Source organism: Sinohyriopsis cumingii, chromosome 3 (assembly GCF_028554795.1).
Source record: "Sinohyriopsis cumingii isolate HCF-2022 chromosome 3, ASM2855479v2, whole genome shotgun sequence".
Classification (NCBI taxonomy): Eukaryota; Metazoa; Mollusca; class Bivalvia; order Unionida; family Unionidae; genus Sinohyriopsis; species Sinohyriopsis cumingii.
Window position 1 is genome coordinate 108,902,497 of NC_142963.1, and position 24,456 is coordinate 108,926,952.

At 34.5% G+C, this 24,456-nt stretch overlaps 1 protein-coding gene across 2 annotated transcripts in view; it reads right to left on the bottom strand.

Annotated features, from left to right (window-relative positions):
• LOC149803549 (cytochrome P450 4V2-like) overlaps positions 1 to 24,456 on the bottom strand; it is a 46,124-nt gene that overhangs the window by 14,906 nt on the left and 6,762 nt on the right. The window contains exons 2-8 of one of the 2 annotated variants that reach the window (XM_089953283.1): positions 22,805 to 22,920; positions 15,562 to 15,647; positions 13,322 to 13,512; positions 12,365 to 12,434; positions 8,401 to 8,527; positions 7,069 to 7,269; positions 5,193 to 5,295 (exon numbers count right to left, since the gene is read on the bottom strand). In XM_089953283.1, coding sequence (XP_089809409.1) covers positions 5,193 to 5,295; positions 7,069 to 7,269; positions 8,401 to 8,527; positions 12,365 to 12,434; positions 13,322 to 13,512; positions 15,562 to 15,647; positions 22,805 to 22,920 — 894 coding nt within the window. Of the gene's footprint in view, positions 1 to 5,192; positions 5,296 to 7,068; positions 7,270 to 8,400; positions 8,528 to 12,364; positions 12,435 to 13,321; positions 13,513 to 15,561; positions 15,648 to 22,804; positions 22,921 to 22,971; positions 23,088 to 24,456 lie in introns of both variants that reach the window. The other variant, XM_089953282.1, reaches the window with a different exon arrangement.

The following is a 24,456-nucleotide window of genomic DNA, read 5'->3' on the forward strand; positions in this document are numbered from 1 at the left end:
TTTGCTAAACTTGCTTGTTCACAGAATAGAGGATCTGCATATTATCTGTGCACAAGCATCCCTCATGCAGGCTCCAGGTTGTACAATAGTCCTAAAGTCATTTGCTAATAGCAATACATGTACATGGAAGCACTAATTTTCATGCCTGTAAGTGAAAGGGTTTCAAAATTATTAAGCTGAAGGGGAAAGTATAAACCAGATCTGCAAGCTTTACCTGGAACATACAACTCTGAAAGTGATACCCAACACACCTGCTGGAACAAACCCACATACTTTACGTAATTTCATCTCTCTATCTAAAACAGTTATAGGGTAGAAAGGATTGCTGATGAAAATGACCTTTGTCTTTGACCTTGAAAATGGATCCTAAATGTGTATACAGTGCACTGTAGCGACGTGTAAATGTTACCTAGCTCCATCAATTTATCCAAAAGGACATTAAAGTTAAAAAACAATGTGTGGACTGAAAAATGAATGAACTTAAACATGAATGATGAGGTGAGCAAATGGATGGATGGATTGATGGAAGCAGAAGCAGTAAGTCGTTGTTCTTCACAAATGGCAGAGGACAAAAAAACACGATGTTGTTTGCCTTTGCATGATAAAACATTGGTTTTAATTTTTCAAACAATTTTTTCATAGTTATAAAATATGCATATTTATTTTTAACCAGCACAAGACATGCAAGCTGATTTTGAGTTCGCCATAGCTGTTAAAATCACTTGGGCTCAAAAAGGGGTATCATTAAATTAAGTTACCCTGGAGTGACAAAAATGGATGCAATTAATGTCTCTGAACCCTACCACACATTATGTATCTTAAAAATATATTGCATCCTTATTAGTCAATAAATCAATTTTTTCAAAAGAAAAGGCATCGTTCCATTGGCCTAGTGGTTAAAGTATCCGCCTCAGATGTGGAAGGTTGCAGGTTCAAACCCCAAGCTGAGTCATACCAAAGACTTATAAAAATGGTACATACAGCCAACTCGCTAGGCACTCAGCATTAAGAGGTTAGTATTAGGACTGGTTAGTCTGGTGTCAGGATAATGTGACTGGGTGGGACGTCACGCTACATGTCTGCGACATGATGTCCCAGTGCTAGACATCACCATAAACTACCACACTGCAGACATCATAGCGATATGACTGAAAAATTGTAAAAGCTACATTAAAAACCCAACACACACACATGAAAGAAAAGGCATGCATGCTGCCAATCTTCATTGTACAGTGAATGAATGTAGTCTTACTTTATCCAGTTATGAATGGTAGAGCGAATGAAGTTAGTCGTTACTTTATCCAGTTATGAATGGTCATTAACAAATGAAACCATTTCATATCGAATGATAATTTCATTTCTTCAATTTACAAAGAAAGAAATATGTAATGTGTTCGTATTTATTTTAAATTATCTTAACCATAAATGTAATGATGCGTGAATACAATATTTGACCTAATAAGTGCCCTGTGCATTAAGAAAATTCAGTTTTGGCATAAATACTTCACATAAAATGTCTTCCTTAAAAGCACCCTACCACAGTTTAGCTGTATTGGTTGTCATCACTTGAAAAATTTCATTAGAACTAAATTCTTAAATTCATTTTAGCTTAACAACTTATTTTTTTTTAAATTCCATACATTAAATGCTGGACAATGTAGTTTGGGGAAGGAGCTCAAAGTAAGCTCTTTACACACTGTTGACAATGCAAAAAAATAAAATGAAGCTTTCAAAACACTGCTTAATTCCATTGGATAGGGCCACAAAACTAGTACATGTAAAGAAAATGCAACAAAAGCAAAAAATTAAAAAAAACTTTACAATAGCATGGAAACGTCTGCAAATATTGTGGTCACCAAAAAATAGACATATAGTTCTTTCAATGTATAAGATGACAATATTCTGATACATATGAAGACTTCAGTGAACATCTTGTATGCTTAACATGACACTATTTAATGATGTCCATGGACATTTCATCCGTAAGCTAGTCATTTTAATTCAAGGAGTAACAATGTGCAAACATAAAAGTTACCATCACATTTAAGATGTTCAGTTCGTGCAAAGTATTAAATAAAGTTATGCTAACTTTCGGAGAACATAAAAGAGGAGACAAAGACTCATAAATCCCTAATAACAGATACATAATGAGAATTTAAAAAAATACAATAAAAAATGTTATGAGCAACCGCTGCCATGAGCAACCACCTGTCATTTTCAATCACAATCGCAAACCATGGATCGATTTTATTATATAAATGCTCTGTCATGAGAAACCACCTGCTGAACATGACCAGTGACCATGATGTCTTGGCAAAATATGCATTTCGAGGATAAAATCGATCCACTGACCTTCTGTTTAATTCCCGTAACAATGACCATTAATATGTTCTATAAATAAAATAGGATAAAGTACAGCACTTAGTCTGGTTCCCGGCCATATCTCCCATCTGTATAAGTAGGACCTAAGTATCCAGCTCTACAAATGATCGTATCACGAGAACAGAGACAGGCACCACTGACCATAATGTAATCATTTGTAACAACAACTGCTTGAATAGTAAAGATTGTTCTGATAAAAAACAAACATTAAAAGAACAAAACAAAAATATCGTGGCTACTAGTTTTGAAATGTCTGTATATGTGACAGATGGTATGGTCAGTAAACCAGGCTAATGTACACGTCGCACATTGTCATCAGATCATTGAAATTAAGGTAGTGTTATGTATATTGTTAGCCTTGAGAGTTAATCTATATTGTCTGCAGGGTGAATAAGGTCATGTCTAGCAAGTGAGAATCATTTGTGGGATTTGATTGATAGTGTTAAAGACTTGTGATGGGGTTTTTTGGTGGGGGGGCGGGGCTGATGTTACAGTGATTATATCCCAATCACCAAGCTATCGTCTATTCAAATTGGTGCGACCGGGTTACATACTTTGTTTATAGAATTAATCCATGTATGACTTCTTTGAATAAAGCCACTGACTTTTGTATCTGAGTAAATGATTCTGTTTCTAAATGAGATAACTGTTTCTTTTTATTTCATTATTTGTTAGAAAAGCAATGCACATGTATAGATTTTTCATAATTTCCCAAAGCCCAGTAAAAACTGTCCTTACAGTCGATATTTCAACTGAGCACTCATAATGTTAATACCTAGTACCTTAATAACAATGGAAGTACCGCCAACTAAAACTAGACAAATCTGAACACTGGAGAAAATAATTATTGTAACTGAAAGAAGTGAAAAAAAAGCAAACCACTACTAAAATAGTGGTTTAAACATTGGTAAAACAAATTTAGAGCATTATAAAGGAAAAGAAATGATTTCTTATGCTAATATATGTACATGTGATCTTCAAATGAAAATGTGATTTCATGTTTAATGATGGAAGTATATCTTTATTGATATTAAATTTTGTTTTCAGAAGAATGCATACAATGTTTTAGCAAGAACTATTAATAAAGAATTGAATATATGTACCGTGATTGTGGTTATTTTTCTTTAAATTGTTCTGAAACAGGACCTTGGAAACTTGCCTTTTTGTAAAAGACTGTTATGAGAGACCACCTATCTTGAGAGACTGTTTTTTTTCTTGGCAGAAGGGGCAGTCTCTCATAACAGGCTTTACTGTATCACCTTATAAGTGGTCACCTCACAAGGTTTTAAAAAGGGCTGACCTGCTAATCATTGGGTTGACATTCTGTCCATTTGGCATAGATTTGTAACTTCTGGGGAAGCCACGGCAATATACAAGCAGTGCAATATCCAGCTGCCTCCTATGCTAAGTATTAAAGTATAAACATGCTATATGATGGGTAGAAAGCCAAGGAATATTCTTTATGTAACTCGTGCTATTAGGACAATTATTCATATTTGGAAAATTACAGGATGCAGATTAAACATATCCCATTTTCATATACTTTGAATTTTGAGACTTTTAGTTATTTGATTGCAGTCTTTTCTGATTAATTATAAAACATTAACACCAACATTATTCAGAAATGACACTATCTATAATCTTCAACAATATTGAAATTTGTATAAATTTGTACAAATACACTATTCAACTGATGAAAATGCACCCCCATTTTCCCAAAACATCAACAGCTAGTCAACTGATAAAAAAGTGTCCCCGTTTTCCCAAAACATCAATGGCTAGTCAACCGATAAAGTGTCCCCATTTCCCCAAAACATCAATAGATAGCCAATCGATAAAGACAGTGTCCCCATTTTCTCAAAACATCAATAGCTATTCAACTGATGAAAACGTATTCCCATTTCCCCAAAACATCAATAGATAGTCAATTGATTAAAAAAGTGTCCCCATTTTCTCAAAACATCAATAGCTATTCAACTGATGAAAATGTGTCCCCATTTCCCCAAAACATTAAGAGCCAGTAAAGTTTTATAACAGATCATTCGTGATCAATATGATTTCATTGCATCTGTATGTGTTTCTCTGTTGGATCTTATTTTACAATGTATGACTGACTGTAGGCTGTTTAAAGACATATAGCATTTTGCAAGCTCTAATAAAGATTCAGTTCTAAGGGATTCATTTTAGTATAAAGTTAAAATTTGGGGCCAAACATTCTGGGTTTATTCTAAAATGCATGATAATTAATCACATTAATTCCTAAAATATCATGCTGAAAAATAACAGAAAAAAGACACATCACTCTGCAAGCCCTACCTTGTTTATTTGATTAAACATTACCATTATTTAGAAATTCCCCACCATATTGTATTTTAATCAAAAGGGAATTTTTACCCTAAATTTTTTATACCTGAATAGTCCCAGAAAAATTTATTTTGGTTTTCAGAAGAATGGGTTTCCATCTACAGAGCTAAATTTGAAATTAAAGAATGAACACTCTGGACCAGAAACATGATTCACTTTTGAGGGGATTTCAGTTCCTTGAGGTTCTGGTCTTGAGCAGTTTCACTGTAAAATCTTAAAATCACATGAAAGTATATTTTTGAACACTACAAAGATAGAAGATAATTGTAATGCTGTGTTTTAAATTCACTATGCATGCTAAAATCTCTGCAGAAACTATTGCCATGAGTTGTGTGTCTTAGACTGAGCAGTGACCAAAAACAAAATGCTGCAGATATAACGAACAAAATTTCACATACCAGACAGTTGTGTCACTGACTGCCTTGCCAGTTTGGATATACACTCACCAAAGATGGCATCCAGTTCTTGATGAATCTTTTCCTGCACTTCTGGATTTGCCCCAATCAAATGAATGGCCCAGTTGGTTGCCACTGCAGTCGTGTCATGGCCCTGTATAAATAAGATTTTATTGAATAAGTTAATGCTTGATAATACCCCACTGTTAGCAAGGTTTTATTTAATAAAGCTTTCTCAATTATAAGCAACCCCGCATTATACAATCATTTTCAAGACTATCCCATAAGCTCTTCTGGTCTATGGAAAGTAGTAATACAAATGTTTTACAAGACACAAAAAAGGACTTTTTGCACAATTAATTATTAGCAACAAATAATATTATTTAGTGCTTAGATGTGGTGATCTTTCTTCATGGAAACATTAAACATGATACCGTGAATTCAGTGTTCTGCCTCCTGGATTACATTATATGGTCCCTCAGGCCTCTCTCACTTTCAGATGACCTTAATGAATATTTAATTATTTAAAGTGATTTTATTATTGCTTAATACATCACAATTTTCAACACTTATATTAAATTCCATGAAATTACTACAATAATTTCATACAAGTATTTCTTGTTGATACTAAGCTACTGTTAAATGATTTTTACACATTTTTATTCAGTATTTGAAAGTTTACCAATCAGTTAGTACTGATGCTGAGACAACATCTCTGTTTTCATTAATTTCAATTCACTTATTATCTATGACTTCTAAATGCAGTCCACTTGCATTTGTATCAGACCATGACATTTATCTCCAATGACATAAGCATTCAAAATAAAAAAAATATGATATTCTTTAATTCTTTACAATCTGCTCGCCTTAAACTCCAATAAAACATGAGGTAATTTTAATCAATGTGAAGTTCATGCATGGCCTGAGTAACAAATCCAGCATCTTGATGACTGACTGGGCTTGCGTAATATTTTGAGCATAAACTTGAAAACTGTGGCTTTTATGATGCATTGCCAGCATCTGTTCAAATTTTACTGTGCTACAAAGGTGGAGAAAACACTGAATTTACATTGTAGAGAAAATCCATTTGTCATTGAAATGAAAACTACAAAAAATTAGTGATTGTATATACATGCATTTTATGGCAATATGAAATGCTTGTAAATATTCCTCAAGCTATGCGTCTGATCGCACCAATTCAGATTCACTTTCCTTAAGGTAATGTTTAGTAAATATACTATATATATTTTTATAAGCAGTGAATAAAAGAGTGAATTCATTTATTTCGTGTGTATTTATTTTCTGAGTCTTAACATAAAAGATCTTTTTCATCAATTCTTGGTTTGGAATTCTGATGTTTTGACAGATGTATCACTAGCTTTGTAACAACCACAAAATGTTAAAGAAGTTTTCTCACAATTCAAAGTGAATTCAAAAGATCTGACTGTTGACATCTACTAGAAGAAACACCTTGTACACTCTAGTGGAATAATGAGATGAAATAGAATTATTAGTAACCAGAAGCTCACAAGACTCTTATATTTATGTAATAAAAATTAGCATTTTTAATCAATGATTAAACCATGGAAGGTAGGTCTCAATCACACAGTTTTTGATGTAAAGGACATGTTTATCCCAAAATGCAGTCAATTGTAAGTTTGGTAGCAAAAGGTGAAAAGGTATCTGAAATTGACTCATGGCTTGAAATTTAAGCAATGTTGAATAATCTCTGAAAACCTGACCATAACACTCAAGTCTGACAGTGAGATGTGCCTGCATTTTATGATGTAACCATACTGCAAGTTTGGTCTTGAGAGGCGTATCAAACTTTGAAAAAATACAGTCAAGGCAGGGAAAAATGGATATATATATATATGTATATGTATATATATCTTGACAATAATAAAAAAGTACTGAATTAGACAACCTCAAACATGAAAGTATCCACCTCCTCACGGACATCAAGGAATGGCAGCTTGTGGCCATTTTCTACAGCACAAAGTAGCATGTCCAAAAAGGCAAGCCTCTTCTTCTTTCCTATATCATCTTCATCTTTCTCTTTCAACATGTCATCCATTGTCAGGGTCTTCTCAGTCTCGGAGCGGGCTTCTTCTTTTTCTCTTATCACCTGGAAATAGGACAAATGTTTAATCCATAATGGAAGTTGTAGTGTTGTAGTCTCCTAAAACTTTTGCTAATTTACTGTGAATTCATTTATATTCCTGGATATTAAATTTCACATTTTTTCACAAAAGATCTATGGTATTTTGTGGGGTATATATATTTATGGAATAGGAATGGGAAAATAAGTCCATTTGTCTCAACTGATTAAATGTTTTTACAGAATTCCATTAAAAACACCATGAGTTACATGCTAAATAAGAAATTCATTATCAAAATGTAGATATAATCGGTTCAAATGATACCAGGCAAAAGGTGTATTTAATTGATTTAATCAGTTCAAATGATACCAGGCCAAAGGTGGGTTTCATTCATTTAATCAGTTCAAATGATACCAGGCAAAAGGTGGGTTTCATTCATTTAATCAGTTCAAATGATACCAGGCAAAAGGTGTATTTAATTGATTTAATCACTTCAAATGATACCAGGCTAAAGGTGGGTTTCATTCATTTAATCAGTTCAAATGATACCAGGCAAAAGGTGGGTTTCATTCATTTAATCAGTTCAAATGATACCAGGCAAAAGGTGTATTTAATTGATTTAATCACTTCAAATGATACCAGGCTAAAGGTGGGTTTCATTCATTTAATCAGTTCAAATGATACCAGGCAAAAGGTGGGTTTCATTCATTTAATCAGTTCAAATGATACCAGGCAAAAGGTGGGTTTCATTCATTTAATCAGTTCAAATGATACCAGGCCAAAGGTGGGTTTCATTCATTTAATCAGTTCAAATGATACCAGGCTAAAGGTGGGTTTCATTCATTTAATCAGTTCAAATGATACCAGGCCAAAGGTGGGTTTCATTCATTTAATCAGTTCAAATGATACCAGGCTAAAGGTGGTTTCATTCATTTAATCAGTTCAAATGATACCAGGCAAAAGGTGTATTTAATTGATTTAATCAGTTCAAATGATAACAGGCTAAAGGTGGGTTTCATTCATTTAATCAGTTCAAATGATGCCAGGCAAAAGGTGTATTTAATTGATTTAATCACTTCAAATGATACCAGGCTAAAGGTGGGTTTCATTCATCTAATCAGTTCAAATGATGCCAGGTAAAAAGGTGGGTTTATTACCTTCTCTGTAAATTCATGCAGTATCTTGAGGCATTTCTTGTAGTCTTTTCCATCCCTTGTAAGGTTAAAGATTAGATCAGGCCACAGCCATGGACTTCTTTGTCGTAAAATAGTCAGCTCGGTTATTCTATATTTAAAATATTTATACTATGTCATCATTTATATTAGGTTTCAAAAAATGTTTCAAAATTTGTTATGTTGGACAAATGCATTCGTTACACTGCAGAATGAAAATCATTTAGATCTGGTTGGTCAATCACAAGTTCATGCGATACTCTACCTCCCTAATCAGATTGTTTATACAGCCTGATATATGTGACGATGTCAAAGAAAGGAAACTTTTATCACTGTTACAATGGAGCTAATTTATAAATCATCATAGGTAAAATACAAACTGACAAAATTTGCAAGGTCAGGATCAGCTAATCTATCCAACAGATGCTTGCTGTACACTTATAACTTGTGATACAGACTGTCATCATGTTTTCCCAAGAACTTAAGGTTTTAAACTTGAACTTATCTAAAGCAATGATAAATTAAACAATATATCTACATGTAGAGGTCTGGTTCAGACTTCTATTAGTAAGTCCATTTATACTTTTATATTAACTTTGTGTCCTTTTAATCTTAAAATTTCTCTTTGTCTTGCATACTCAGAAAAAGTAAATATTAATGGACACACACACACACACACACACGTTTTGTCCAGTTAGCTGGAAGTCATGGACATGGAAAGGGCTCTTGTAAAGACTCAGGCAATAAAGGTGAGACCAAAAGGGAAAGTCCTAAACTGGAATTTGTTGAAGGATTTGAAGACTGTAAAATGGAGGTATGCATCATGCAGATCTAAACTGACCATGAACATTTCTCTCTTGAATGGTGTTTAGAACCTGTCTCAATTAACATGAACATTCTGAACCATGGTGCTCAAGTTGATGAGTGACAGAAGTGTGCCAATGGCCTCTGGCACAAAGTACAGTCTTGAATAAAATCCTGGTGAGTTTGTTTCAAGCAATTTCTAAGCCCTTTTTGTGTGCAGATTATCTATTTCTTGCTAGAGAATGTAAGCTCTGAATGGAAACAGATCTTCTATGGCATATGTACCAAAGGGAGGAGAGCTGAATATGATATGAAGGAAATTGGATCTGATTTGCAGGATTCATGGATAATCAGGGCAATCTCTTTACCATTCTCTGACAAAATGATTGAGCCTTCCCTCCATCAGGGTATATGAAAAGGGTGGCATGAGAAAGGCAACATTTCTTTCATAAAGGAGGCAGTGTGGAGAGAAACTGCGGAAAATATGACACAGGTCTGTGAGATGGTGAGTTTGTTTCAAGCAATTTCTAATGGATGGATGAAACAAACTCACCAATTTTTTATGGATCCATCATGGCACAATAGTGGAAAAAGTTTTGATGATGGGATGTGGTGCCTGATACTGGATCACTTAACTATAGTCCTGTAAGGCATTAATAGTGGCCATATTGGATTCATTGTTGACTTCATATCATCCACATCTGATGATACAGTCTAGTCATGATAGAACAGGGCCATTGTTTCCTTCATTTTGATACTGAGTTCATGATGCCAGGATGAATTTGGGAATATTAAACCACAATAACTGGTCCCTACCTGCATCACCTGAGGACATGCTGGAATTGATATTTACTGTTGCCAATCAACCTATGATTCCACTGCTGGTCCAGACTGGCTGTTGTACCAAGCTTGAAATGATCATAAAGATACCACCACAAAGATCTGTTTCAACTGTGAAGGCAAAGGCAGGACAAGAGTTTTTGAGTGATGCCTGTTATGAAATGGTCCACTTCAGAATTTGTTCTGAAACTTAACTCTCCACCTGAAACATTTCTGCTACTAGAAAGTAGTTCACTTGGTCAGCAGCTCAGTGTGTCCTTGGGAAAGGCACTTAGCTGCTATTTCCTTAGCATGATATAACTAATGATGTATTAAAAGTGCCATTAAAACCCACAAAAACAGAAATGAATTAGTCTAGTTATGTAGTGTACAACTAATGTAACTGTGCAGAAACTAATTTTATTCTTTCAGTCAATGTAACCTTGACCTTTGACTTTTGATCCCCAAATCTATACAGTTCTCTCTTACCCCAAATGCAAATCATCCACAAAATATGGTACCTGTAGATGATGGGAAAACTGAAGTTATTCTGATAAAACCATATTTATTCTTTCAGTCAGAGTAACTATGATCTTTGACCTTTTGACCTCTACATCAATAGGGTCCTTCAAAGCTAGGCAACTGTAGATGATGCACAACTCAAGGTATTATGTGGAAACAAAATTGGTAACAGGTAGATGACTGGCTCAAAGTACATCATAATATCATGTGCCCTGCCTTAAGGCAAACTTATAAACACCTTTAGTTATATGTCAAGACAAATTCTGTTCAACTTTTATGATTCTTTGTTAGTGCATGGGTATCATCTTATTGGAAGCATTAGTCTTTCTTTCAATGATGACCATAACATGCTTTAAGTTTCCTAGCGATCTATAAAAAAGTGCAAGACATGTTGCATTCATAAGATTCTGTCTCATACTGTATTCACCTGTTGAACAAAAAGGGCAATAACTCTAACAAAACAGCAAATGAGAACAGTGATCTGTCTATATGTGCATCTTCAAATGATGATGATAACATCTACAAAATCTTATGACAATCCAATGAAGACTGTGAGTCTAGTTGCATTCACAATTATATGCCATGCACTACATCCAGCACAAACTGAGCAGTCCCCTAACAACAACTGCAAGCATAAAGTAATTTGAGGAAATGCACATCTTCATATAATGACCATAATAAAATTCAAATTTGACAGCAATCCAATTAAACTGCTGGATACATTGTATTGAAAAGATTCTGTCATGCACTGCATTCAGCTGTAATTCAAAGGGCAATAACTCTAATAAAAATTGTGGTAAAAGCATAAAATTTGTTGATATGAGCATCTTCAAATGATGAATATAATAAGTACAGAAGTTCATGATGATCCAATTAAAACTTGCTGACTTGCTGTATTTACAAGATTCATTCAGCTACAAAACAAAGGGTAATAACTCAAAATCAAATGCAGCAGAGTGATATTTGTCAATATGTGCATCTTATATTACGAAAATAAAACTTCACAAGCTTAAAGATGATCCACTTACATATATGATAATAGTTATGTTCACAAGATTCTGTTATCATCTTCACCTTAACATTATGACTAGTTTCACAGTGATCCAGGGCCCAGCAAAGTGGAATGAATTGCCCACTGAACTTAGACACAAAGACACAGTGATCACATTCAAGAGGGCTATCAAAACTCACTTATTTCAACAGCAAGAACAAACTTAAAGACCTAATAATGTTTTCTACCTTAAATATTCTCAGCATGTTTTTTAATGTTTTCTGATTTCATGGTGTTTATTTTTGTAATCATATCATTATGTTTTTTTATTTTATAGGTGTTGTCTAATGCTGTAAAGCACTTAGAGCTTCTAAAGATTAGGTGCTATACAAAGTCCTCTTTATTATTATTATTATTATTATTATTATTATTATTATTTATAACAATAGTTATGTTCACAAGATTCTGTTATCATCTTCAGATGATAACCTTAACATTATTCACAGTGATCCATACAATTATCTCTGAGACTAGTTTTTGTCTCACACTGCATTAAGTCACAAAGGGCAATAACTGTTATACAAATTGTGGAGAGCAAAGTGACTTGTTTACATATGCATTTTCACATGATTACCATACCAAATTCCATGGCAATCCATTAAAAACCATGGGACAAGCAGCATTCACAAGATTGTATGACAGATGGAAATATAGATGGACATGTGGATTTCTATATACCCATGCCTCTGTAGAGATGAGTTGTAAAAAATGGAGAGATAGTGATACATAATTGGGAGAGCATCCAATACTTACCTATTTACTGCTTGAACATATGCTGAGTCACTGTTACCCTGGGCATTTACATTGCGACCCATTGCAGTTTCTGAAAAGAAAATGGCAACATCTTGTTTACTTCTAAATGGATTAGCATTTCTTTCTCAAATTATGAGCCTATTCAAAAGATGCATACCTGAGAAAAGATACATCAAATAAGATTATAAAAATGCAAGGGATTTAGAAAATACAATGTTATATAAGCTTCTCAATTTTATTTATTTTGAGTCCTAGGATTCTTACTTATATCACTAAAGTATTTTGGGGGAGCAGTTTTTCTGCATTGGCTCCCACTCCAGCAGCAAAAGAATCATCATCAGACCAACAAGGGCAAAATATTAAAAGTTTACATCTGACAATAAAATATTCCGTATCTGGAAGAAATCAACAGTTCTTTAAAATGGTTAGTAGGTTCTATTGGTCAGCAAAAGTAAACTGCTGATGACAGAGACTGGTCAGCATTTTATTGCAACCTGTGCTAACTGAATTGGGCTAGTTAACTGGGCACATATGATTCCAATTTTGAACAGGTGGTTTGTTTTTATATATATGTACAATATAATTGCACTTCATTTCTCTATAGTGATAGATTTTCAGTGAACTGAAACTGTTTTAATTTATGAAAAAGTTTGCACATCAGTAAAACTGAATTGTTATTGTAGTGAAGTAAAATTCTTTTCACTTAAGTCATTCTGTTTGCTTAAATGAAAATGAATTAACCTCAAGTGAAATAAACCCATTTTACAAAGATCAAAAAGAAATTCATTTCAGTAAAATAGCATTCACTTCAGTGAAAAAGAATTTAATGAAATTCTTTTTCAGTTGGGGTGAGAAAAAATTCAATTAAGAAAATATGATTTTATGTTAAAATGGTTTGCCATACAAAGGACACCTATGAAATAAGCAGGAAAGAATATAGAAATGTGATGAAATTACCACAAATGATATCCAAGGTACATAGAGCGATATCAGTATAGATATTAAAATCCCCTCCATCAGTCTTTGCTCTCAACTTTTTCTCAAGGATCTTAGCTTGATCATTAAATACAGACAGGAAATCATTCAGAATTCGGAAATGAAAGGTTGGAGTCAACATTTTGCGTCTGCTTCTCCATTTGTCACCAGTGCTGGAAAAAAAACAAAGCAGCAAAATGAATGAACATCGCATGTAAGAAATGTATAGCAAAAAGGTTTGGATCTATCATGGCTTTTTTCATCTTCTTAAAATTCCAAGAAAATTATATGCTTGATACTTTCTAAACTCTTTCCCTCCAGGAACAAATTTTCAGTGTTGGAGGTGCCTTATATTTGCTAACTGCTGTCTCAGCATTCCCAAAACACAAGAGTGTAATCAAAGATTACATACCGTATGTACTTGTTCATCAGTAAAGTTCAACTGCAAACTGCACAGACCCAGATCTGCCATTGCATAATGTGCTGCAGATCTGGGTCTGTGCAGTCTGTTAGAAGTAATCAGTAGAACAAACAACATAGACCCTGGTCTGCAGGCACATTATGCTATGGCAGATCAGGGTCTTTGTTGTTTGCAGTTTGACTTGACGTATACGTGAGTATATACAGTAGCTCAAAATCACAACGCTTTTGCTAGTCTCCAGTTGCTGTTGTAAATATTCATCCAGAAAATAAATTCAGAGTGAAATCATCTCAGTGATGAAGCAAAAGTTAGCTGAAATCAAATACAGTAGTTATTTTGTAAGTTATTAAATGGAAATGAAAGTGAGTAGGTCAGACAGTCATGGTCCATAACTCCACTAAATGAGGATGTAGAATGCTGGCAATCGAATCTGGCAATGTCATTATCAGGCAGCATACCAAATTTGGTTGAAATTCATTAAGGCTGTCATTGTACTAATACGAAAGTGGGTGGGTCTGACATTCAGTGGCTATACCTGTGCTAAATAGTGAAAGCTGACATGAAAACTTTGTCAAGCCACATCAATATTAAGCTGCAACAATTTTTTTAAAAATTAAATAATAATTTAGGCAGTCAATATATGAAATGCAAGTGGGTAGGTCAGAGTATCAAGGTTCATACCATCAATTAAATGATTATGTAGAATGTAGAAAATTTGTTCAATATCAGGCAGTATACCAAATTTCGTTAAAATCCAACTATAAGTAATGAAGTCATAGCATATCTGCCATAACATGTGTCATGCCTAAAACAATGATTTATTCCCAACCCCCCTGACACAGCCATGTTTTGAAAAACAATTTTCAGTAATCTTTGAAGAGAAAAACCACCCCAATATATGCCCATAACATGTAGCATGTATTAATGGTAGAAAGACCTTCCTAGAGCTCAAGAAAAACTATCCTTGAGGCAATTTATACAGCAAATTGTAGTAGAAGCAATTAAAATGTAAGGAAATCAGGTATAAACAACCACAATTTCACATATTAGCTAACTGGCTGATGATAACTAGGGTGATATATTATGTCCTTTGAAGACTGCTGTGGGGAGCCTATTAGACAAATTTGCATATGTAAAGTTCACAAAGTGGTTTAACCCAATTAATCTGAAGTTAGGTATATCAAAGCGATGCATGTTGATGAGCAAAAGTACTTACACTCCATTCCTTGAATGATATTATTTAAGCCATCCTTATTAAAAATTAAGTTTGTAAACGGTGGCAACATTTCTTTAAAGTCAGAATTTACTCCATATATTAAACACAAAACACAAGTATTTCAGTTGTCAGAACAGTGTTCAAGTGGGATTAATTCTCTGAAGGAAAAATGTCAAAATGCAGCTATGGTTAAGGAAACAATAAGGCATCAGCAAAGTGCACAAAGCCAAGCAAAACTAAATTTCAGAACTCCTTGTTGATGAAGTTTGATTTTGTGCAGCACAGCAGCAAGCTCTCAATAAGAACTGACTAAACTGAGTATTTGGTTTTCTTCCGCAACTCAGTCAGGTAAAAAGTCTGCAAAACACAAATTTGCAACACCAGTCTTAGTGTTAATTGTCATGACAATAATCATATGAGTTTAGTCAATTTAGATGTGTAAATTACACATATAAACTACTTATCCAGAGCTCTGTATATACATAAAACTTTTTAAAAAAACTTCAAACAAACTTGTCAATGTTGGCAGAAAAGTGATAGCTATGTTGCATGAGGAGATGAAGAAAAATCTATGAATTTTACTACCTTGTAAGAAGACCCGTGCCTAGCCAAGGATGGAGGAACCTGTAATCAACAGATTTATCCATGTGCTTGCTGCTGCTAATAAGGGCCTGAAACCACAAAAACAAAAACAAAATAGAGGCCTCAATGAATGAAAGATACTATGTCCTAAATACATCAATATTATCTAGAAGTGAGAAAGAAGATGGAGATTTGTCTTGTGTATAAAGGACATGATTACAAACATACAAAAAACTGATACAGCAGGGAAACTTCCAAATAAATACTGACTGCAGCTAATTAAAAGTGAAATTTTTGTTATCACATTTAAAACAATTCATATTAAACTGACACAAATTGGCCCAGTAATTGATAAAGAGTATGGTCTTGAGTTGCAGGAAACTGGAGAGCCTACAGACAAATCAAAGTATCCATGATACTCAGTTACCCATAACTTGAATAAAAAAACATACTGATAGCCCTCTAGGTCTTGTATATTGGTGTTTATGAACAATGAAATGGAGAAAATTATTTATATCAGAATTGTTTTATCATTTGACCATGTCAGTAATCATGAAAAAACTGTTTAATAAACAAACAAAAACAAAATGACCCAAATAGCTAACACAGCAATGACAATAACTGCCATCTTCAAGTTAATGAGTGGAATCTATTTATAGCATACTACTCTGGCACTCATCACCTGATACACAAATAAGCAAAAATATTTGCTGTGTATCTTATTATACTCTAGAAATCAAAAACATAAAACAATAGGCACAAAATAATGACCCATTTTATACACTAGAAAAAACAATAAAACAATAAGCACTAAATACTGACATGCTTTACACTCAAGGAAAAGCATTAAGTACAAAATACTGAGATCTGAAAGTTTTAAATATGCATATATCAATATGTAGTTTTCCCAAGTGTTAAACTCAGTGGTCGTAAACTAAGTTACAGAAAGAAGTAAAACCAACAAGTTTTTGTAAAACTTAACAAAGAATTTAATTATCAAAGTTATGAATGAAAATGTAAGAGGAACTTACTGTCATGTGAAGTAAATCCAGAATAATTCTAACAAAGTTCTATGAAAATCCTAAATGAATGAAAGTTCTGTAGAAATTTCAAAACAGGAAATGTACTGGTCTGCTAAGAATCATGACATCAAGATGGCATCATCCAAAACTCCTCTGAACAATTCACACCAGTCCCAGAATAATATTATAGTCTAAATAATGAGAACTTTCTATTGCCACTGAAAAGTCCAAACAAATGATTTTCATCTTGAATAATATCTAAGTAAAACATAAAACGTGTCGGCAGATGTACAACAAGAACAGAAGAAATGAGGATGACTCCAAAATTGGAATGAATCTGAATGCTCAGTTCTTTCCTTATACACACCTTCTACTGTGACCATATCCCACAATATACCCCATGTGACAGATTTTACTACTCATTTTGCCTTGAACTAGCCTATTCATATGACCCAGCCCAACCAATGGAAAGTTACTAAATTCTTCTCGAATCACAAAAAAAGACCCATGAACCAATGAAAAATTAAGCCAATGTCATCATTAAGACAACTATTAGTACTTGCCAACACACATGTAAGCATCTATTTACAGATCCGATGTAAATTTTATGCTCTTAACAGAATCAGATCATGTAGGCAAAATCTAACTAAAGATATTCAGTATAATTTAAAACCATGAATCAAAATTACAAAAATTATATAAAATCATGTACTAAGAGTTACAAAAAATATATAACACCAGGTCAGACCTATTGGGATACAGTCAATCGGTAGCATGCTGTTCTATTGATGTACAATGAAGCAAGAGTCATATATGCTGAGCTGTTGTTCAGGGATAGATGCTATCAAGACAGCTAAAAAGCAGATTAGTGGTATTTTACTAATATGTTTTCTCTACTGATCTATTCTGCATTTCAAACTAATGCAAAGCTAATGGCCATAAGGTGGGAAGCAAATTACAAAGTTAAATTTTGATTTAATACGAGAAACATGAGAAACAAAGATATACATTTTCAAATCTATTTGAAGTAAATTAATTAATAGCAGGTTATATTCACCTACAGCATCTTTTGATAAAATATTGAAAATGAAATGCATGAGCCATGCAATAATGAATGAATTGATTTAATTTGGGGTGAAGATTAGTTCTATAATTTTCCTTTCAAAGAATCTCGTAAAAGCAAACAGCTCTGGAAAATATTCTTTATGTATAAGACTAATTTCATCAATATTTGCCTTTAATCCTCTGCAATCCCACTGCATTATGATTTCGTACATATTTTTATAAATGTGGTACAGGACTTCAAGGAGCTTCCTCTAGTACAATATCAGGAGGCTCTCCAGTTTCCATACTTTCTGGACTTGCACACTAATTAAAGAGCTTCATAGGATCATTATCTCATTCAGGAAGTTGAGATGATTCTTTAATCCTCATTTTACTTGGTTACGCATTATCACTGATGCCAGCAGTCAATGGCTCTTTTGGTGAACCAGTTTTAACTGGTTTCTTTGGGGTAGAGTTTGGAGTCTTCTGTGTCACACTGAGTATGTTGAATGGTGCCAGTGATTTGCTGCTCTTTTCACAGGCAGGATTTAGGTGGCTTGTTATTTGTAGCATTAGGTATTTTATTTGTAACACTGAATCTCTTATCTCTTTCACTCTCAGTTTGGTTAGCTGCTTGTATGGGCTGGTGGCATCAAGACTGTGAATTTGATTTTATGTTCTGACTATGTAATGTCTGAGTAAAGAAGGTATCTGTGGATGATTCTTTTATTCTCTTCACTTTTAGCTGTGCTTGCATAAGATTTGCCAGATGTGTTAAGTGGGGCTTTGGTTTGCTCTTCCTATAATATAGCTCAAATTTCCTGGCCTCTTTTTCATGTGTTGGATCTCCATCTCTTCTTTCCATACAGGACAGCTTCTAGAGTATAAGAAATATTTGGTCCTGGCAATATGTACATGAGATTTACTCCGAGTAGGATTGAGACCCTCTGCCTGCATCTGGAACAGACTGGTTTCCTCTTACAGCCCTTGCTGTGGTGACCGTACATCTGGCTGTTGAAACACCCCAAAAGGACTAGAAATCAACACAGATGTTCAAGAACCCAGCATTGATCAATGTAGATCAGGGGTGTCCAAACTTTTTGCAAAGAGGGCCAGGTTTGATAAAGTGAAGATGCCCGGAGGCCAACAGTTCCTTCTGATGTTTTTTTAACCACAAAAGTTACATGCAAATATACACTGTTATAGAACAATAAATAATAAAAAAAACAAATAAACAATAAATAAATAAAACAATTTTCATTATCCCAATTATCTTTATTTTTCAAATGGCAATGTAACTAAATATAAGCCACTCAGGCAGACATGAACAACTCTGAAAACACAATTCTGCCTTTTATTCATATCTGGAGAGTCAGATAATATTGAACTGTATGTAATATCTTAAATTTCCATGAGTTAGATAAATATCTTTGCCTCATGATCATTTTAAACAGGAGTTATAACTAATGCAAAGTTTTCGGTTATCATTAACATTTAAAACAAGTGAATTTTGCTTTTGTCTTTTAAAAGATCTTTCAGAACATAATAGTTTGTGCCACATATACAGGTACATAACATCAACAGTTATAACCAAATCTTATTCAAGAGTTTAATAAAATAAGTGTTACAAAAAATATATAAAACCAGGTCAGACCAATTGGGATACAGTCAATTGGTAGCATGCTGTTCTATCGATGTACAATGTAGCAAGGGTCATATATGCTGAGCTGTTGTTCAGGGATAGATGCTATCAAGAAAGGGTTAAACGGTTCAGTGCACTTTATTGATAGCTAAAAAGCAGATTAGTGGTATTTTACTAATATGTTTTCTCTACTGATCTATTCTGCATTTCAAACTAATGCAAAGCTAATGGCCATAAGGTGGGAAGCAAATTACAAAGTTAAATTTTGATTTATTACGAGAAACATGAGAAACAAAGATATACATTTTCAAATCTATATAAAGTAAATTAATCAATAGCAGGTTATATTCACCTACAGCATCTTTTGATAAAATATTGAAAATGAAATGAATGAGCCATGCAATAATGAATGAATTGATTTAATTTGGGGTGAAGATTAGTTCTATCATTTTCCTTTCAAAGAATTTCGTAAAAGCAAACAGCTCTGGAAAATATTCTTTATGTATAAGACTAATTTCATCAATATTTGCCTTTAATCCTCTCCAATCCCATTGCATTATGATTTCGTAAATAATTTTATAAATGTGGTACAGGACTTCAAGGAGCTTCCTCTAGTACAATATCAGGAGGCTCTCCAGTTTCCATACTTTCTGGACTTGCACACTAATTAAAGAGCTTCACAGGATCATTATCTCATTCAGGAAGTTGAGATGATTCTTTAATCCTCATTTTACTTGGTTATGCATTATCACTGATGCCAGCAGTCAATGGCTCTTTTGGTGAACCAGTTTTAACTGGTTTCTTTGGGGTAGAGTTTGGAGTCTTCTGTGTCACACTGAGTATGTTGAATGGTGCCAGTGATTTGCTGCTCTTTTCACAGGCAGGATTTAGGTGGCTTGTTATTTGTAGCATTAGGTATTTTATTTGTAACACTGAATCTCTTATCTCTTTCACTCTCAGTTTGGTTAGCTGCTTGTATGGGCTGGTGGCATCAAGACTGTGAATTTGATTTTATGTTCTGACCATGTAATGTCTGAGTAAAGAAGGTATCTGTGGATGATTCTTTTATTCTTTTCACTTTTAGCTGTGCTTGCATAAGATTTGCCAGATGTGTTAAGTGGGGCTTTGGTTTGCTCTTCCTATAATACAGCTCAAATTTCCTGGCCTCTTTTTCATGTGTTGGATCTCCTTCTCTTCTTTCCACACAGGACAGCTTCTAGAGTATAAGAAATATTTGGTCCTGGCAATATGTACATGAGATTTACTCTGAGTAGGATGACCAATTGAGACCCTCTGCCTGCATCTGGAACAGACTGGTTTCCTCTTACAGCCCTTGTTGTGGTGACCATACATCTGGCTGTTGAAACACCCCAAAAGGACTAGAAATCAACACAGATGTTCAAGAACCCAGCATTGATCAATGTAGATCAGGGGTGTCCAAACTTTTTGCAAAGAGGGCCAAATTTGATAAAGTGAAGATGCCCGGAGGCCAACAGTTCCCTCTGATATTTTTTTAACCACAAAAGTTACATGCAAATATACACTGTTATAGAACAATAAATAATTAAAAAAACAAATAAACAATAAATAAATAAAACAATTTTCATTGTCCCAATTATCTTTATTTTTCAAATGGCAATGTAACTAAATATAAGCCACTCAGGCAGACATGAACAACTCTGAAAACACAATTCTGCCTTTTATTCATATCTGGAGAGTCATATAACATTGAACTGTATGTAATACCTTAAATTTCCATGAGTTAGATAAATATCTTTGCCTCATGATCATTTTAAACAGGAGTTATAACTAATGCAAAGTTTTCAGTTATCATTAACATTTAAAACAAGTGAATTTTGCTTTTGTCTTTTAAAAGATCTTTCAGAACATAATAGTTTGTGCCAGATATACAGGTACATAACATCAACAGTTATAAACAAATCTTATTCAAGAGTTTAATAAAATAAGTGCCATAAGTCCAAGTGCAGAAGTGTGCTTTTGGCCCACTTGAAGAATCGCTGTTGTGATGCCAGAGCAGCTTGGAGTTGCTTCACTTTTTCAGTGCGGTCACTCCCTGTTAGCTTGTCATATGTGTTAGCATGTTTAGTCTGGTAGTGTCTCTTTACGTTGAAATCCTTAAACAAGGCAACCGTCTCGTTACAAATGAGACAAACACAATTGCCTCGATTTTCAGTGAAAAAGTACTGTAATTCCCATCTCTCCTCAAAGTGGCGGCCCTCACTGTCAACTTTCGTCTTTTTCTTTTCAGTCACCATGGCAGAAATGAGTGGAGAAGTCTTTGCGTCCTAGCGGGCCATAAATAATACATTATATGACCGAAGCTGCAGGCCATATGAAATCTTACCGCGGGCCATGATTGGCTCGCGGGCTGGACTTTAGACACCCCTGATGTAGATAGACTGGCACAGTTTAATGTCAAGATGAGAACTGAGATTTTCAAGCATTTCAGCTTCAAGGAAGGCAATAAAGTCTCTAGATCGAACACCACCTCTTGGTGAGTTGAGAGATCTGTGTGGAAATACCTTAATGGGTATCTTGACTATTTGAGTGAAGTAGATTGTCAGAGTGAGCTTTGCAGCAACACTCTACAAGTGACTGGCCTGAACTAAGTTTTGTAACACCTGTTGGCTGTCCATCTGATCCCGGTAGCACTTTAGTTATCACAAAAGGTAACAGCCTGGTTAGGTTTTGGTTCTCATCATTGGATTCAGTGATGAGATATTTGGGATAACATCCTAAACTTGAACAAGTTTCCTCATTTGAGTCATAGGTTGAATTATTACCATTATTTTTAAAACCAGATCTCATGCCAATGGTTGAAGTTCTGGTTGATTTCCCATAATATCATGTTATTATTTCATCCTCTGTGCCCTCCACCCACCTCGGACCAAACAAGGGTAAAGAGATTTACACACATTTGTTATTTTCACATGTCAGGTCTACACAGGATAATGTACCCCAACTTCACACACTTGATCCTAACCATCACTATGTTCTTTACAAGGTTTGAAGAAACACATTTTGTTGTTTGATCAACAAGATGATTCTTGAAATGTATATAATTCAGTTAAACTGGGCCTATTCTACAACCCAATCTTGGGGGGGGTGGGCATGCATGGGGATAGGGTAGGAGGTTGGGAATGGAGATGGATGGGTATGTAAGCTTATAGCCCAAACTCTGTCTGTCTGTTCTGATTGAGAGAGGTTGATCATATGCTATGTGTCAGAACAATACACAGAGACCAGAAGAAGACTGGGGAGGTCGTTGGTTTGGAGGAGGAGGAATGGTAGGATACAGGCTTGTAAGATGAATTTTGTATACAGTGACTTAAAGAAAGTGATCACACTTAGTACGATGTTTCACTGAAATGAGTAGATAACAGCCATGTTTAACACACTGGAATCGTAGCACAGAGGATGGGGAGGGAGTGAGCCGAGAGGTGAGAGTGACAACTGTTAAACATCATATTTTCCTTGTAATAAAATAGTGATATTTGTGATGGTTTCCAGTTCTTACCTCAGCTTCTGGTGCTCTGGTAACAGCAATTAAAGGGTACCAATCAAACAGTGTCATCCTTATGACTCCACTGTGAGAATATTCCTTGCTCAAATCATACATCTGTTGGGTAAACTCTGAAATTAATCAGAAATAACATATAGCAGATGGCTGTATCCTATACAAACCTCAGCTTCCTCAGCTCTGGAGACAAGTACTAATGTGTACCAGTCCAACAGCATTATTCTGAAGACTCCATGGTGGGAAAACTCTTTGCTCATATTATACACCTGCTGGGTAAACTCTGAAATGAAACATTAACAATTTTAAGATAAAATTTAATACATTCCAATTGTTGTTTGTTACCATTAAACAAGCAGGAGTCCCAAAAAGGGACTGATGCTTTACAGATGGAAAAGAATTTCCAGAAATTCAAGAAAAGGCCATTTGTTCCTCTTAACTGCTGAGTGTTGAAACTATCTCTATTATTCTTGAGTAAAAATATTTTAAAATTAGCCACTGTGGCATCCATATTGGATGTAAGGTCAGCATTGTTTTCATGACGGATAAACTAGATACATTACAAGACTTTTGGTGAAAACACCATGTTGATATTATCATCCATTCAGAAGAATATGTGACAAGACTTTCAGTGCTCATTCTAGCAGCCATATTTGATGTTAATCTGGAACCATTTTCGTTCATGACCAACTAGATATCACAATTAGTCTACTGGTGAAAATCCCATGTTAATATGACTTTTTCTTTAGAAGCAGTAGCAACAGGGATTTCAAAATGGCTGTTGTGGTAGCCATACTGGATGTCATCAGCACCATTTTCTCTTAAGACCATCAAGACATCATAAGAAGTCTTGTGGTGAAGACCCTATGCTGATATGACTTTCCATCCAAAAGGAATAGCAATAAGACTTTCAAGATGGCAACTGTGTGGCCACACTGACTGTTAGATCAGCAACAATTTTCTTTACGACATCACGACACCATAAGAAATCCTCCACCGCTGATATGGATTTTCATTAAGAAGGAGCAGCAATAACAAGGTTCTGAAGATGGCTACTATGGCAGCCATAGTGAATGTCAGATTGGTACTATTTTCATTTAGGACCAACACGACATCATAAGAAGTCTTTCACTGAAAACTCCATGTTGATACACCGATCCATTCAGATTGAACAGAAATAACAAGATTTTCAAGATGGCAGTTGTGGTTACCATATTGGAGAACCATTTTCATTTAGAACCAACTAGACAACATAAGCAGTATTCAAGTCAAAATTCCATGTTGATTCAGAAGGATTAGCAATAACAAGATTTTTAAGATGGCCATAGTGGTACCCAACTAGATCAAGGTCTTTTTTATCACTGAACACAAAAAAATCTTGTGAAGATCAATTTTCATAATAAATCTAGTTGTAATCACAGAATGAAAAAATGAATGTTAGAGCATTTCAAGGTGGTTCTAAGTTGACTCAAGGGCCATAATTCTAAAAATGGTGCTGTTCTGACCTCCAGTATGGCCACCACAGCATCATCTTGAAAATCTTATTGTTACTCCTCCTGAATGGATGGTAATATCAACATGGACTTTTCGCTAAATGACTTCTTCAGGTGAAGAACGAAAGTTAGAATATTTAAGTAAATTTATCAAGCTTG